Source organism: Bos mutus, chromosome 22 (genome assembly GCF_027580195.1).
Source record: "Bos mutus isolate GX-2022 chromosome 22, NWIPB_WYAK_1.1, whole genome shotgun sequence".
Classification (NCBI taxonomy): domain Eukaryota; kingdom Metazoa; phylum Chordata; class Mammalia; order Artiodactyla; family Bovidae; genus Bos; species Bos mutus.
The window spans coordinates 42,831,351-42,849,445 of record NC_091638.1 but is presented as its reverse complement, the minus strand read 5'-3'; the positions used below and the strand labels follow the sequence as shown (position 1 = coordinate 42,849,445).

Genomic DNA, 18,095 nt, shown 5'->3' with positions numbered 1-18,095 from the left:
GAAAAGGAAAGGAGGTCAGTGAGGCTGAAGCAAAATTGCCAGAGGGAAAACGGTGCCAAGTAAGACTGGCACAGTAGGCATGGGACAAGGATCTAGAGTATTGTCTTTACCCTATGGACAATGAAACGTAATCGAAGGGTTTAAATATGGGGGTGTCACAGTCAGATCTGTGCTTAGAAAAGGTTACTCTGACCACTCTATAGGGAATGGGTATGTGTTGTGGTGAAAAAGCACATGTGGATACTGGCACTCCACTTAGGAAACTATATCAATGGTCTAGGGAAAAGACGGTGATAGTTTAAGGTGACCAAAGACAAGCCACCAGAGGGATATGGGTACTAGAAAATGATTCAAGCTACACTAATATACACAGATGCCCTTTTCATTAAGGGGACTGGAATGCAAAAGTAGGAAGTCAAGAAACACCTGGAGTAACAGGCAAATTTGGCCTTGGAGTACAGAATGAAGCAGGGCAAAGGCTCATAGAGTTCTGCCAAGAGAATGCACTGGTCATAGCAAACACCCTCTTCCAACAACACAAGAGAAGACTCTACACATGGATATCACCAGATGGTCAACACCAAAATCAGACTGATTATATTCTTTGCAGCCAAAGATGGAGAAGCTCTATAGAGTCAGCAAAAACAAGACCGGGAGCTGACTGTGGCTCACATCATGAACTCCTATTGCCAAATTCAGACTGAAATTGAAGAAAGTGGAGAAAACCAGTAGACCATTCAGGTATGACCTAAATCAAATCCCTTATGACTATCCAGTGGAAGTAAGAAATAGACTTAAGAGACTAGATCTGACAGACAGAGTGCCTGATGAACTATGGACGGAGGTTCGTAACACTGTACAGGAGACAGGAATCAAGACCATCCCCAAGAAAAATAAATTCAAAAAAGCAAAATGGCTATCTGAGGAGGCCTTACAAATAGCTGTGAAAAGAAGGGAAGTGAAAAGCAAAGGAGAAAAGGAAAGATATACCCATTTGAATGCAGAGTTCCAAAGAATAGCAAGGAGAGATAAGAAAGTCTTCCTCAGTGATCAGTGCAAAGAAATAGAGGAAAACAATAGAATGGGAAAGACTAGAGATCTCTTCAAGAAAATTAGAGATACCAAGGGAACATTTCATGCAAAGATGGGCTTGATAAAGGACAGAAATGGTATGGACCTAACAGGAGCAGAAGATATTAAGAAGAGGTGGCAAGAATACACAGAAGAACTGTACGAAAAAGATCTTCACGGCCAAGATAATCACGATGGTGTGATCACTCACCTAGAGCTAGATATCCTGGAATGCAAAGTAAAGAGGGGCTTAGGAAGCAACACTACGAACAAAGCAACTGTATTCCTAACAACCTAATAATATCCCTACTATCACTACAATCACTTTCTACCATTTAATGAAAATATATGTGCCAGATGCTGCCTAAAACTCCTTATGCATATTATCTCATTTAATCCTGACAATGGCACTACAAAGTTAGACATTAAAATATAACCTCTATCTTTTTAGATAAACTAATTGAGGTTTAGAGAAATAATTTCATAAAGATACAGAGCTGGCATTTTCATTCCATTCACTGTACTTTTGACCAGTACACGGTATCACTTCCTAAAACCACATATTCTACTCTATGTCAATGAATCATAACTGATCTCTACAATTTTAACAAGTTCCTAAATCTTCAAATATGAAAATATATGAAATCCCATATTTCCAGTGACAAAATGTATTCAATGTCATATTTACCAACTGTGTCAGTCAGAATAAGGCTAGGTTATTCTTGATAACAAAGCACCCCCCAAATCTCAACGGCTTAAAACAACAAAGGTTTATTTTTTGCTCATGTTAAATGTCCATAACAGATAAGCAAGAGAACTCTTTATTCACAGTCATTAGCAACCAGGCTGACAAAACAACCACCATTTTGAATGTTTCTGGTAGTTGTCAGAGGAAAAGAAAACTCTGGAGAAAACAATAAAATGTTCTACCCAAATAATAACATAAGTCACCTTGCTCACAATTCATTGGCTAGAACTAGTTAGGCTAATTGGCTCCACACAAAACGAAGTGGACTTAGAAGTGCAATCCAACAATGTGTTTGGGACTAGGAGAGCTGGGACTATCTGGCAAACGGCGTTAGTAACCACTACAGACCATGCACATGCAAGGAGGCCAGAAATCATGCACATATCTGTCGCTGAACAAACTTCAGAATTTATACCAAGAAGAATACTACTTCTTACATTAGCTTTTTAACTTAGCCCAAGTTGAGAGTATTAATATTTGAGAAGAGGAGAAATGTACAAAACATGCTGAATAAAGGTCTTCCCTATATATATATAAAGGTGTCATATGCATATCTGAGGTTATTGATATTTCTCCTGACAATCCTAATTCCAGCTTGTGCTTCATCCAGCCCAGCGTTGGATACTTCTATGTACTTATATGTACTCTGCATATAAGTTAAACAAGCAGGGTGACAATATATAGTCTTGAGGTACTCCTTTTCCTATCTGGAACCAGTCTGTTATTTCATGTCCAGTTCTACCTGTTGCTTTCTGACCTGCATACAGATTTCTCAAGAGGCAGGTCAGGTGGTCTGGTATTCCCATCTCTTTCAGAATTTTCCACAGTTTATTGTGATCCACACAGTCAAAGGTTTTGGCATAGTCAATAAAGCACAAATAGATGTTTTTCTGGAACTCTCAGATATGCAGATGACACCACCCTTATGGCAGAAAGTGAAGAACTAAAGAGCCTCTTGATGAAAGTGAATGAGGAGAGTGAAAAAATTGGCTTAAAGCTCAGCATTCAGAAAACTAAGATCATGGCATCTGGTCCCATCACTTCATAGCAAATAGATGGGGTAACAGTGGAAACAGTGGCTGACTTTATTTTTCTGGGCTCCAAAATCACTGCAGCCATGAAATTAAAAGACGCTTACTCCTTGGAAGGAAAGTTGTAACCAACGTAGACAGCATATTAAAAAGCAGAGACATTACTTTGCCAACAAGGGTCTGTCTAGTCAAGGCTATGGTTTTTCCAGTAGTCATGTATAGATGTGAGAGTTGGACTATAAAGAAAGCTGCGTGCCAAAGCATGGATGGTTTTGAACTGTGGTGTTGGAGAAGACTCTTGGGAGTCCCTTGGACTGCAAGTAGATTGAATCAGCCCATCCTAAAGGAAATCTGTCCTGAGTATTCCTTGGAAGGACTGATGTTGAACCTGAAACTCCAATACTTTGGCCACCTGATGCAAAGAGCTGACTCATTTGAAAAGACCCTGATGTTGGGAGAGATTGAGGGCAGGAGGAGAAGGGGACGACAGAGGATGAGATGGTTGGATGGCATCACGGACTCAATGGACATGAGTTTGGGTAAGCTCGGGGAGTTGGTAATGGACAGGGAGGCCTGGTGTGTTACGGTCCATGGGGTCACAAAGAGTTGGACATGACTGAGCGACTGAACTGAACTGAATATATGTAGAGGGGCTTCCCTGATAACTCAGATGGTAAAGAATCTGCCTGCAATGCAGGAAAGCCTGGTTCAATTCCTGGGTCAGGAAGATCTGCTGGAGAAGGGATAGGCTACCCACTCCAGTACTCTGGCCTGGGGAATTCCATGGACTGTATAGTCCATGGGGTCACAAAGAGTCGGACATGACTGAGCAACTTTCACTTCACATGTATGTAAAACATAATGTGAGTCATAATTATGTCTGGGATTGAAGCACTGGGCATGCAATATTAGTATATTTATTTGCAGTTGGGTTAGATACAAGTGCTTAGACAGAAAATATAACATTTCCCTTACAAGTTACACTATACCTAATTATGTTAAAAGTTATCATTGCTGAGCTGAGAGAAGATAATAGGAAACAAATCAAGTTTTATATTAGGCTTTGAAGATGATGATATTAGAGTAAAAACCATTTAGGTGCATTACAGAAATTTTACTCTGAAAATTCTTGACAATGGCAGTTCATCCTTGTCAAATTAACTAAGGTATGTTATTCAAATCTCAATTTTTTTTTACATAAAAGTACAAACCTCTTAAAAAGTTCTGCTTTCTGAGAAATATTTGTAATAATACAAAATAAAGCAGGTAATTCATCTTATTTCTTGCTATGATTCAAGAGCATTCAGTGCAAATTTGAACTACTTTTATCTTCTATCTGTGGACAAATTAATAGGTTTATTCATAAGTACGTCATGATCTTAATCGCAGAACTAAAAACCTGCAATGAAAATACGAAGGCCACACTTGGTAGTGGCATCTACAAAGTGTTTCACTGGAAATGGCTGTTAGAAGAAAACAATTTGTTGTTAAGTGATTTAAATGCCCAAAGAGAAAGGGCATGTGGTGTTAGTGTGCTTAAAACATAATTAAAATTTGCATTACAAATGCTAGTTTAAGAAAGAACTGATTTTAAAAGCCAATAATATTTCCTGTAAGGCTGTTGCTGTGATATTTTAGATGGTATTTTTTTTTTTCTAATTTGAAAGCTACATATTTTAATAGAGAACAGTTCAAAATGTTTTTAAGGTCAAACTGGAAATATGTTGATGATTTAAAAATGCAAGGAAAGTGCTTTATTATATTATACTACCAGAGTGTTATTGTAGTTTAAAAATATCATTAAATCAGCACAAACCCACACTTATCATTTCCTGCACATTTTTCACGCTGAGCTGCCTTCTGACTATGAGTAATCTGTTAATCTGCTCTTTGCCTTACAATCCGTCAAAGTGACAGATTCATTCCTTCTCTAATACATAATATCTTCATTTACTGTATGCCTTGCTGCATCTTTCTTTTTTGCTAGCACTGAAATTTAGAAGATTACAAGCAAATTGAGAGAATGTCACATGGTGGTTGTTCTTGTTTGTTTCCCATTTCTTCTATTATTTCAGCAGAAGAAACTAAAACTTTCTGGACTCTTAATGTGACTTACTAGTATTTCCAAAAGGCAGGCAATTTCAGGTTTCAATAAAAGTACTGTGAAAGAGGTCAGAAGAGGGCAAATGGTAAAATACAAAGTAACTGCACCCTTCACTAAGTTAAAGTACTGACCAAAATGGAATTTTCTTGCAACGCTAGTGGCCAGTGAATAGATTCTCACTTTCCATCTCCAAACCTGTGATGTACAGAGAAAGATATCACAGGGGGAAAAAAGGAAGGAAGGAAGAAAAGGCCATACATCCAGTAGTTTAAGGATGAATTGCCCCCTTCAAAGACAGGGTTTCATTAGCACAAACATCACTGTTTAATTGAAAGCTACACAGATTTTATTGAAAATGAGACCTTCATTTTTATCATGATTTTCATTGACATCAGTTCAGTTCAGTTCAGTTGCTCAGTCATGTCCAACTCTTTGCAATCCCATGAATCGCAGCACGCCAGGCCTCCCTGTCGATCACCAACTCCTGGAGCTTATTCAAACTCATGTTCATCGCATCAGTGATGCCAGTCAACCATCTCATCCTCTGTCATACCCTTCTCCTCCTGCCTTCAATCTTTCCCAGCATCAGGGTCTTTTCAAGTGAGTCAGTTCTTTGCATCAGGTGGCCAAAGTATTGGAGCTTCAGGTTCAACATCAGTCCTTCCAAGGAATACTCAGGACAGATTTCCTTTAGGATGGGCTGGTTGTATCTTCTTGCAGTCCAAGGGATTCCCAAGAGTCTTCTCCAATACCACAGTTCAAAAGCATCTATTCTTTGGTGCTTTTTCATCTATTTCTCACCAACTTTTTCACTCTCCTCTTTCACTTATATCAAGAGGCAGCCTTCGGAATGGGAGAAAATAATAGCAAATGAAGCAACGGACAAACAACTAATCTCAAAAATATACAAGCAACTCCTATAGCTCAACTCCAGAAAAATAAATGACCCAATCAAAAAATGGGCCAAAGAACTAAATAGACATTTCTCCAAAGAAGACATACAGATGGCTAACAAACACATGAAAAGATGCTCAACATCACTCATTATCAGAGAAATGCAAATCAAAACCACTATGAGGTACCATTTCACGCCAGTCAGAATGGCTGCAATCCATAAGTCTACAACCAATAAATGCTGGAGAGGGTGTGGAGAAAAGGGAACTCTCTTACACTGTTGGTGGGAATGCAAACTAGTACAGCCACTATGGAGAACAGGGTGGAGATTCCTTAAAAAACTAGAAATAGAACTGCCTTATGACCCAGCAATCCCACTGCTGGGCATACACACTGAGGAAACCAGAAGGGAAAGAGACACGTGTACCCCAATGTTCATCGCAGCACTGTTTATAATAGCCAGGACATGGAAGCAACCTAGATGCCCATCAGCAGATGAATGGATAAGAAAGCTGTGGTACATATACACAATGGAGTATTACTCAGCCATTAAAAAGAATACATTTGAATCAGTTCTAATGAGATGGATGAAACTGGAACCTATTATACAGAGTGAAGTAAGCCAGAAAGAAAAACACCAATACAGTATACTAATGCATATATATGGAATTTAGAAAGATGGTAACAATAACCCTGTGTATGAGACAGCAAAAGAGACACCGATGTATAGATCAGTCTTATGGACTCTGTGGGAGAGGGAGAGGGTGGGGAGATTTGGGAGAATAGCATTGAAGCATGTATAATATCATGTATGAAATGAGTCGCCAGTCCAGGTTCGATACACGGTACTGGATGCTTGGGGCTGGTGCACTGGGACGACCCAGAGGGAGGGGAGGGGAGGGAGGAGGGTGGAGGGTTCAGGATGGGGAACTCGGGTATACCTGTGGTGGATTCATTTCGATATTTGGCAAAACTAATACAATATTGTAAAGTTTAAAAAAAAAAAAAAAAAGAGGCTCTTCAATTCTTCACTTTCTGCCATAAGGGTGGTGTCATCTGCATAGCTGAGGTTATTGATATTTCTCCTGGCAATCTTGATTCCAGCTTGTGCTTCATCCAGCCCGGCATCGCTCATGATGTACTCTGCATATAAGCTGAATAAGCAGGGTGACAATATACAGCCTTGACGTACTCCTTTCCCAATTTGGAACCAGTCTGTTGTTCCATGTCCAGTTCTAACTTGTTTCCTAAACTGCATACAGATTTCTCAGGAGGCAGCTCAGGTGATCTGGTGTTCCCTTCTCTTTAAGAATTTTCTATAGTTTGCTGTGATCCACAGTCAAAGGCTTTGGCATAGTCAATAAAACAGAAATAGATGTTTTTCTTGAACTCTTGTGCTTTTCTGATGATCTAGTGGATGTTGGCAATTTGATGTCTTGCTCCTCTGCTTTCTCTAAATTCCAGTTTGAACATCTGGAAGTTCACGGTTCATGTATTGCTGAAGCCTGGGTTGGATAATTTTGAGCATTACTTTGCTAGCGTGTGAGATGAGTGCAATTGTGTGGTAGTTTGAGCATTCTTTGGCATTGGAATGAAAATGAATGAAAACTGACCTTTTCCAGTCCTGTGGCCAATGCTGAGTTTTCCAAATTTGCTGGCATATTGAGTGCAGCACTTTCACAGCATCATCTTCCAGGATTTGAAATAGCTCACCTGGAATTCCATCACCTCCATTAGCTTTGTTCATAGTATTGCTTCCTAAGGCCCACTTGACTTCGCATTCCAGGATGTCTGGCTCTAGGTGAGTGATCACACCATCGTGGTTACCTGGGTCATGAAGATCTTTTTTGTACAGTTCTTCTGTGTATTCTTATCACCTCGTCTTAATATCTTCTGCTTCTGTTAGGTCCATACTTTTTTGTGCATAATTGTGCCCATCTTTGCATGAAATGTTCCCTTGGTATCTCTAATTTTCTTGAAGAGATCTCTAGTCTTTCCCATTCTATTGTTTTCCTCTATTTCTTTGCATTGATCACTGAGGAAGGCTTTCTTATCTTTCCCTGCTTTTCTTTGGAATTGACATCAGGCCAGGCTAGATCTCAGGTTTCCTGTTCTTTGTTATTTCAATAATACAAATGGCTCTGATGCTTAAAAATTGTTCACTATTAATTCAACAGAAGATATTTTACCCTCCCTTCATTTCTTGCTTTAATTCAGTTGCTTATTAGTCTATACATTCTACAAATATAGAGAATTAGGAACTGAAAAGGGCTTCCCTGTTGGCTTAGCTGGTAAAGAAGACACCTGACAACACAGGAGACATAAGAGACACAGGTTCAGTCCCTGGGCTGGGAAGATCTCCTGAAGAAGGAAATGGCAACCTGCTACAGTATTCTTCCCTGGAAAATTCCACTGATAGAGGAGTCTAGTGGGCTACATTCCATGGGGTTGCAGAGCTGGACATGACTGAGCACATACACATATACACACAAGAATTGGAAAATATGAGAATATGTATAATTCTAGCTAGTTTCCTCATCTCAAATAAGTGATAAAGGTCATTATCTACAAGTAACCATTTAGCTTCAGTTCTTACTAATCCCAGTTTTCACATAATAAAACAAAGGTCACTATTGTTACCCTCAAAAGTTAAAAGCCAAGTTGTTTACCACAAAATATGAGAAACTGCCTTCTAACCACTCTTGTTCCAGCACATATATACGTTCTTGTTTCAGCACATATGTAATTTTCTTCCATGCATACACCCAACACCCATCAGCATTTTCTTGTCCTAAGCACGAAATTACATCTGATTTGTCTTAACGAATAGCAAGGGAGCTGAAGGCTTTTAAAAATCAATGGACAAGAAAGAGTCAATAGAACAATAATGTTAGTGTTAATTCAATCAAATCCAGCTAAAAGTCGCTTGCCTTTTCTCCTTCAAGTAATTTTAAATAGGTTGGACATTTGACTTGTATGATATTTATTATACTGAGTAGGTTTTTATGAGATAATGAACAGCAAAATATGAAGCTGTAAAGTCTGGTAAACATAATATATTGCTAGAGTGAAAAATTATGTACTCTAACGTTAATCAGTAATGTTTTTGGTTAACAAGAGAAATAAAAGAATTAAAGGGAAGAAGTAAAACCAACTGCCAACAAAAGCTGTTTGTGAATGGGTACTCCTAAAGGAAATCGACCCTGAATATTCATTGGATGATTAATGCTGAAGCACCAATACTATGGCCACTCGATGAGAAGAGCTGATTCACTGGAAAAGACCCTGATGCTGGGAAAGATTGAGGGCAGCAGGAGAAGGGGTGACAGAGAATGAGATAGTTGGATGGCATCATCAACTCAATGGACACGAGTCTGAGCAAACTCCAGGAGATGGTGAATGACAGGGAAGTCTGACGTGATGCAGTCTGTGGGGTCACAGAGCTGGACATGACTCAGCAACTGAACAACAACAACAGGTTTGGAAAAAGCTATCATTTCTATGTGCCAGGTATGGACAAGGCTCCCAAACTCCAAGGCAACTTTCTTAAAGCAGTCACCGTCTGCTGTGATGACAGGCAGGGCACAGACTGCCAGTCCTGGGAGGCCACAAACTCACGAAGGGAATATTAAAGTCATCGCTCCATGGTGCTCTGCACACAGTGGGTGCTTCAAAAATACTCACTGAATGTTACTTCATCCTGAGGTATGAACTGCAGCACACTTTCAGTTGTTACCTGTTACAGTGATTGCTTGTTTAATAGCCAGGGGAGCTATTCTGGGTGAGGTAACAAAGTGAATGGTAAGGCAGAGTCTATGGACGCGACTGGCCATAGATATTTAACCAAAGTCATGGTCTTCCGTGTCTTAGGTTCACATCATTATCCTGAATCTCAGCCTGTATTCCTCTCTTCTTTCCCTCAGACAGAATACAGGTGAATGTTATAAACTGGAATTAGCACTTCGATTTTTTAAAAGGTGCTCATTACTCTAGAAGAGGAATCTGAATCTTTTAATTAAAAGCTGAAACTGTAAAATGTTGGAATGGTAAATAATTCCTTTAGTAATTACCTTCTTTACACTGGCCCTGGGCCAGAGGTACTCTGAGTTCATCATCTGGATGGATAATGGTGACTGGGTACGCCTGGGTAATTGCAGAACCCCACATTTTTTACAGTTAAAAGTGCTAAGATTCTTCAGGGATCTTAAAATTTTTCAGGGATGTAGAAGTTTTGGGGAGGTGGGAGGGGAAGATGTAATACGTTGTTCGGAAACTCTTGCGGAAAAGGGTTTTGTGAATTTGTAATTCTGGAAAACATAAAAATACCTAAAATATTCAACGAGTACTTCCCCAGCCCTAATGGCTTAAGACTTTCTTGGAGTACAGCTGGAAAATTAGGAGACTCAGGTTGAAGAGTTAAGCCCTAGTAGCCCGAGAGAGGAGAAGGCAATGGCACCCCACTCCAGTACTCTTGCCTGGAAAATCCCATGGATGGAGGAGCCTGGTAGGCTGCAGTCCATGGTGTTGCTAAGAGTTGGACATGACTGAGCGACTTCACTTTCACTTTTCACTTTCCTGCATTGGAGAAGGAAATGGCAACCCACTCCAGTGTTCTTGCCTGGAGAATCCCAGGGACGGGGGAGCCTTGGTGGGCTGCTGTCTATGGGGTCCCACAGAGTTGGACACAACTAAAGCAACTTAGCAGCAGCAGCAGCAGCAGCCCGAGAGACATGGTCAGAGAGCACGCAGGCATCTCAACTGAGAAGCTGAAGGAGGACTGGTGGGTGCCCAGGAAGGCAGGGCTACAAAGGACAAGTGGAGAGAGTGAAGAAAAAGAAATATGGGTCCAGTGGCAGGGGTGGTGCCCAGTCCTCTGGGGTGACAGCCAGTTAGGGCCTGGAGCAGGGTGATTTGAGCAGGTATGCACTCGAGTTAACAGGCTCTGGTAGAATAAATGACCAAACCAGGCCTGAAAGTAGGCTGGGCAGGCCAAATGAAAAGAGCAGAGGAGGAAGGAAAAGTGACGGGACAGGGAACGCCTGTCCAGCCCTGCTGGTGAAATGCTCAGCCCTCTGAAACACAAGGGGAATGGTGGCCCTACAATTGAGTAGGGCATGGTTCTAGCTTCAGAGTGGTCAGCAGGGAGACACAGGATGATTCCCCAGTGATTCCATTTGTTACCGAGGGTGCCTTTGGCTCAGGTCTTCACTGGGGTAGGGCTAGAGACACCATTCTGAGCCTGGCCATTGCTGTAGACCGAGGAGGAAAGGGGCCCAGCTAAGTCTCTCTGTACAGGTGTTTTTAAAGTCTGCTGTGAAGGTTAGACCAGTGAACCAAAGACCCCTCCAGAAGCATGAGGGGTAGGGAGTCACTTAAGTTAATAGTGTACCTGTACCACAGGCTCAGATTTGTCCCCCAACCGCCCCCGCCATATACACGTATATTTTTTTCCCCTTCTTTTCCATTTGCCTATCCAGATTCTGTTCATTGGTGAAGCTTTAAACACACATTCTACAGAAGTGCCAACCCAAGCAGGTTTCTAGCCACTGGCACTCTCTATAAGATGGGCTGCTGCTGCTAAGTCACTTCAGTCGTGTCCGACTCTGTGCAACCCCATGGACGGCAGCCCACCAGGCTCCGCCGTCCCTGGGATTCTCCAGGCAAGAACACTGGAGTGGGTTGCCATTTCCTTCTCCAATGCATGAAAGTGGAAAGTGAAAGTGAAGTCGCTCAGTCGTGTCCGACTCCTAGCGACCCCATGGACTGCAGCCTACCAGGCTCCTCCGTCCATGGGATTTTCCAGGCAAGAGTACTGGAGTGGGGTGCCATTGCCTTCTCCTAAGGGATCATTTAAAACAACTCATGATCAAGAGGGAGGGGGCATATGTCTACCTATGGTTGATTCATGTTGATACATAGCAGAAACCAACACAATATTGTAAAGCAATTATCCCTCAATTAAAAATAAATAAATTTTAAAAAAATTCATGAGAGAGATTTCATTTGTTACAAGTAACTCCAGACTCCTTCAGGAGAGAAAAGTATATAGGTGCTCCTGGGTTCCAGCTAGCAGTTAAGTGTTCAGTGATGTAGCTAGTGTAGAGAGATGGGGGGGGGAAGTCATTTCTGTGAGGTGAGATTCAGTGAATTCAGCAATTCCTAAGAGTCTCCTCTGTGCTTGGCACTGTTTCAAGAGCTAGGGATACAGTGAGCAAGAAAGATATAGGCCCTATGCTCATGTAGTTTACATTCTAGCATATTCTCGAGGGGCGTGAATGTGTGTGTGTCTGTGTGCAATAAGCAACAAGTAAGTAAGTGGTATCAGGTAGTGAAATGTACTATAGTGAAAACAAAAACAGACTGTAATGAGGCTTCCTGGGGCTACTTTGGGTTAGGTGTTTAGAAAGGGGGCCTCTGAAGAGTTGAAACTTAGATGGAGACCTGAATGACAGGAAGAGGCTATGGCCCTTCTAGGCTAGGGAACACCAGGTGCAGAGGCCATCTCATGCAAAGCTCTTATGGTGAAACCAAGTCTGGAGTATCTGAGAGAAAGAGGCAGGACTGTGGCATTTGAGTCAAGGTACATGATGGCAGGAAACACAGTGTGAGTGACGGGCATTCAGGAGAAGGAGACGACCCGACCCAAAAAGTAAAGGGACACCTTCGGGAAGTTTTACACTGGGGGAAGCTTCAGTCCATTTTAGGGGTAGCAGCACCACACTGGTTGCTGAGTGAAACAAAGGGGCCAAAGGAGCAGAGAAAGCAGGTAGGAAGCAATGGTATCTGTCCAGGTGAGAGTTTGTCCAGGTGAGAGATGACGGCTATTTGGGCAACAACTGTAGCAGTAACAAGAGGGCAGTGGCTACATCTGGCATATACTATGATTGGAGGCAGTACCAGTACTACTTGCTGAGGCTGAACATGGGGTTAGAGAGAGAAACCAGGTATTGCTCTTGGTTTCTGGCTTGAGTAAAAGGGGGATGAAGGTGGCATTTTTGAGATGGAGAAAAGAGAAGAAAGAACAGATGTGCAGAGGTAAAGAAAACAAAGTTATGTTTTGCAATGGATTTGAGGTACGCATTAGAGATCTCAGTGGATTGGACATCTGTCAAATTGGCAGCTTGGACAGATGAGTCTGGAATTCAGAGGCGAGGCAGGATTGGACATATAATTTTGAAAGTCATTAGAATATAGAAGGTATTGGAAACTACTATTAAAGATACAGTATAAATAATACTTTATATATACTTTATATATTAAAGATTAGGGCCATTCTAATGGTTATCACTGTCTATGGCTCTCCAGGTTGGCAGGGAGTGGAACATGCATGAAAATTAAACTTTGTCCAAACAAGAGCCTTTCACAAAAACCCAATTTTATCCTGAGAGTAAATAAAGCAATGCCACTGTCCTTCTATTTGCAGAAAGGGAAGTGGGCAACTCTTGTAAGGATGAGGGAAAATATTTGAAACATAACTGGCTAACATTCAGGATGCAGAATTTCATCTCTTCATGGCATCTGGGCATGCCTCTCTGTTCCCTCCCTCAGTGTACATTGTGATGGAGCCCTTACCCCGTCAGGCTGTGCTGAGCACCACAGGGAGGAGAGGCACCACCCCATCCCCACGGCATCGGGGAACACCGCGACGGCTCCTCAGTCAAGGAGCTGAACTCAGATCCAGGGTTCAGAGTATGCAGAGTGAAAGTGAAAGTGTTAGTAGCTTAATCCTGTCTCTTTGCAACCCCATGGACTGTAGCCCTCCAGGCTCCTCTGTCCAAGGGACTTCTCAGCCAAGAATACTGGAGTGGGGAGCCATTTCCTTCTCCAGGAGATCTTCCTGACTCAGGGATTGAACCTGGTCTCCTGCAATGCAGGCAGAGTCTTTACCAGAATCTGAGCCACCAAGGGACCCCCAGTATGGAGAGTCACCCCCTTGAAAGAAGCAGGTGTGAATTTGTGGGAAGGGGATTATGAAATGAGGGGCACTAATATTGATAGCTTTTCCTAGGTAAACCTATCGAGAGAAATGATGAAAGTAAAAACGATGCCTTTGGTTTTATAAACAAATCATTAAGATTTAATGCTAAAGTATGTGCTGTGGGAGGCAGCATAGTGTAGTGGCTAAAAGTGTAGATACCAAAGTCAAGGAGTCTGAAATCAGCTCTCAGCAATGACATTTGTTGACAGGGTGACTTTCAGTGAGCTCATTAACTTCTTGAAACCGCATCTGTACAGGGGGGTTAATAACAATTCACCTCATTGGATTGTTGCTGGGATGAAGTAAGACAACATTTTTGAGTTGCACACAGAAAGCATTATCTGAGTATTTCATAAAGTAATTTATGAAAGAGTAAACAAACACTCAATGTCATTGATGTAGAGATAAGAAAATTTAAGTTGATAGAAGCCAAGTGCTTTCAAATTTGGGTCTGTCTGACTTCACTAAACTACAGAAATGCTTGAAAGAATGTCCTGGTATCTATACTTTATTTTGAAATGGATCAAAACTTATGTGGATTGGTGGATGGACATAAGAGTAGATAGGTGATTAAAAATTTCAATAAAATACTAATTGTAGGCTCTAGGTGAGGACATATGACTGCTACCTGTAAAATTTGCTGTACATGTCATTTTTTTCATAATAAAATATTGTGGTGATAAAACCAAAATAAAGCAAAAAAGATTTAATGCCAAAATACAGATAGTAAGAAAAAAGCAATGACATTACATTTAGAGAAACTGTGTGCACAGTTAATCAGGAAATCCTCTGTGGTGCTTTGGTCTAAGGAGGAATATTCCAATATGACTTGTTTTAAAATGATTCAAACTTAATCATTTAAAGAGAAACATGACATTTAAGTTCTGTATTTAATTTTATTTATTTATTATACATTTTCTCTCTCTTGTGTTGGTGGGGGGAAAAAACCTTAAGCACGAGAAGAGAAGCTCACCAGGCGGAGTCCCGACAATTGGAGAGAAAAGAAAAATGAAGCCATTGTGGTCAGCCCAGAGCAGCGCCTGTAGGTTACAGTGCCAGGCCAGCTTGCCTCAGTCAGGCCAGCTGAGCCAGCATGAACTGAGGTCAGCAGTTATTAATCATCTGTCAAAGTCTGCAGGGATTTATCAGATAATTATAGTTATAAGTACATTCATATCACACAAACATGTGGCAAGGCTGCAAGGGATTCAAGCCCTAACACAATCTGCAATGACATTTTGAAAACTATGGATAAATGCTAAATCATAAAGCAAACACTTTAGAAAGAAAACCATGCCATTCATGACTATTTGCGCAGTCTAGAATTATTTTCCATATTGTTTATTTCTATAAACATTTGAGACCTTACAGAGCCTTTGACTACCTTCCCTCCTCTTTAATTTTCTTATGACTTGTAAAAACAGCAAATGTGATCATCATTTGAAACGAAACACTGGTTATTGACTCCATCCATATGAACAGACAACCAGAATGTAATCACAGCTTACTTTATAAAACCCGTCCCTGAACAAAAATATCTCGAGTTGTTCTGAAGAATCTACATAAACACATAAATAGATGTGCCTGAGGGACAGCTCTAAACCCTACAAACCAATAGACGGCATATTAAAATAAATGACTGAAGACTGTGAACAGCATCCATTTTGCTCAGTATGGCAGCATGTAAGTTTACATGCTAGGAAACATTTCTCAATATGAATGAACTGTGAAATTGTTTCCTCCTACCCAACACTCCTGTAAATTGTATTAGATTATGTTAGCCATTTCTGCATCTTGTCATAACAGGCTGTCAGTGCCCCAAGAGACAGTGTGGGTGAACAAAGGAGGCAAGGGCCCCAGCAACTGAGATGCTAAGTATCAATTGGTATGTTAGGCAAAAATAATGGAAAATATCACTCCCCTCACGCCTACCAAAGCAAGGGAGAGTGACTTCTGCAAATCTAAACACACAAAGAGATGAGGTGAACCATGTGTATTTCAGTCCCTAGACTGTAAACGTTTCAGGAAAGGATTACCATTTTATCCCACAGCATCCAATGTCAAGCACTGCCCTATGAGTGCAAGTGAACGCTTTATTTAGAGGAAACCAATATATGAATATATGCAGTGTTTTAGCCATTTTAACCCTAGAGATTACTTTTCAAAACACAAATTTGTCTGATTTGTGGACTGCATACTATCTTTAATTTTACTCATCAACACATAAAACTAAGAAGGTAAATATGGTACAGAAATAAAAGTCTTTCCAGGATAAAAAGTAAATAAAAGACTTTAGGGATATTGGTTATTCTGTTACATTAGTAAAGCTAACTGAAAGTTGACTCATGTGGGTATGAGTACATATGATGTTAAGTCTCTGGAGTAGTTGCAGATATTTCACTGAAACTAATGTGGCCATTTTACCTCCCAAAGGGCACCATCACATGCTTCTCTTGGTGGCCTGCACAGACACACGTTCCCCATCCCCACTATGTTTGTATTATTTTGATCACAACAGCACTTAATTCAGGAAGTGAAGGGCCTACCTGCTTCTCACGTATTGTTCAGAGCCTCTGCATACCAAGCTTTCAAGATTCAAGCTACATGCTTGTGTATCTAAGGGGGCAGACTCAGAGACTTATCTTTCCATTTCTTAGTTTTTCAGTAGTCATTATCAGTATCTTTTAACTTTAAATTTTAACTTTAAAGTTCGGTGTTTTAGGGTCTAAAGCATGGGATACTTATAAGGAATATAATAAAGATGAATCTTAAGAATCATTGCTTCGGAGAAGGCAATGGCAACCCACTCTAGTACTCTTGCCTGGAAAATCCCATGGATGGAGGAGCCTGGTGGGCTGCAGTCCATGGGTTCGCAAAGAGTCAGACACTACTGAGCAACTTCACTTTCACTTTTCACTTTCATGCACTGGAGAAGGAAATGACGGGGGAGCCTGGTGGGCTGCTGTCTATGCAGTTGCACAGAGTCGGACACGACTGATGCGACTTAGCAGCAGCAGCATGCTGACCTCATAATTTTATCATCTTCTTTATTTATGGCCCAATAATGCCTTTTTGCCAATTCTCCAAGCTACTGGATTCATTTACGAGCAAAGAATTAAGCCATGTAATCTGTAGGCTTTCTGAACAGCTATATAATTTTCTAGGACTGGTGAATAACCTGCTGGAAAATGGGATTGGTGGCATTTGATTTTTTGCTTTGAAATTTGACTTTTAGTTTTATTATGCAAAAGTGTAATTAATTTTTCCTAAATGAACAAACATTTAATTGGTTAAATGAAATATGCTGTCTGTTTAGTTGGTGAATTTTCTTATATTCTATTTTTGGGAATCAAATTTTAAAAGAGATATTTAAAATCATACACTACCACACCTAAACATTAATTAATATATTCAACATTATGAAGTATGTTTCCTATACAGGGCACTGTTCCCTTTAATAGTAAAACTGGTTTTCATATGGAAAGTCTATAATGAGTCCCATCAAAGTCACAGACTCATAAATCTGGAAGTAACCACAGATAATTTGTAACTGAAATCCTTTCCTTTACACATGAGGGTGTTCTTGTTATCAGATGAGGTCTGAACAGGTTGAGAGGCTCGCCTGAGATCATACACTGGGTTAGTAGCAGAGGTAGGATGAAAACTAAGCCCCTGTTTTCCTTTCACTGAAACAAAATGCTCCACTTTCTAACATAACTTTCTATCATGTTCATTTACTCAGCTTACAAGTTCTATTATAATTTGGACCAAAGTTAGGGTTTCCCTAGTGGCTCAGATGGTAAAGCGTCTGTCTGCAATGCAGGAGACCAGGGTTCGATCCCTGCGTTGGAAAGATCCCCTAGAGAAGGAAATGGCAGCCCACTCCAGTATTCTTGCCTGGAAAATCCCATGGACCACAAAGCCTAGTAGGCTACTGTCCACGGGGTTGCAAAGAGTTGGACACTACTGAGCGACTTCACTTAGACTTCCAACTATCTTGAAAGTTTATTCATATAGAGATAGTCTATTGGTCAAATCTAGATGAGCTGCAAATTAGGAAAGACATATTCACATATCAAGAGAGAACTATTCTGAAGAATAAACATCCTTCTATATACACTGAAATTACAGTCTCAATTTTCAACTCCTTATTATATCTATTTATGATAGTGACAATTCTGCCTACTAGGTAACATGCAAGAAAGACAGATTGAGTATATAGACAACCAGAAACACTTAGAAGAGATTACTAATAAAGAATACTTATGA

General features: G+C 40.6%; 1 protein-coding gene across 14 annotated transcripts in view; it reads right to left on the bottom strand.

Moving 5' to 3' along the window:
- CFAP20DC (CFAP20 domain containing) overlaps positions 1-18,095 on the bottom strand; it is a 267,642-nt gene that overhangs the window by 43,642 nt on the left and 205,905 nt on the right. The window contains exon 16 of one of the 14 annotated variants that reach the window (XM_070359618.1): positions 4,382-5,797. The exons of the other annotated variants lie outside the window; for them this stretch is intronic. Coding sequence (XP_070215719.1) covers positions 5,764-5,797 — 34 coding nt within the window. The 3' untranslated portion in view covers positions 4,382-5,763. Of the gene's footprint in view, positions 1-4,381; positions 5,798-18,095 lie in introns of those variants that run through there. 14 annotated transcript variants of the gene reach the window in all.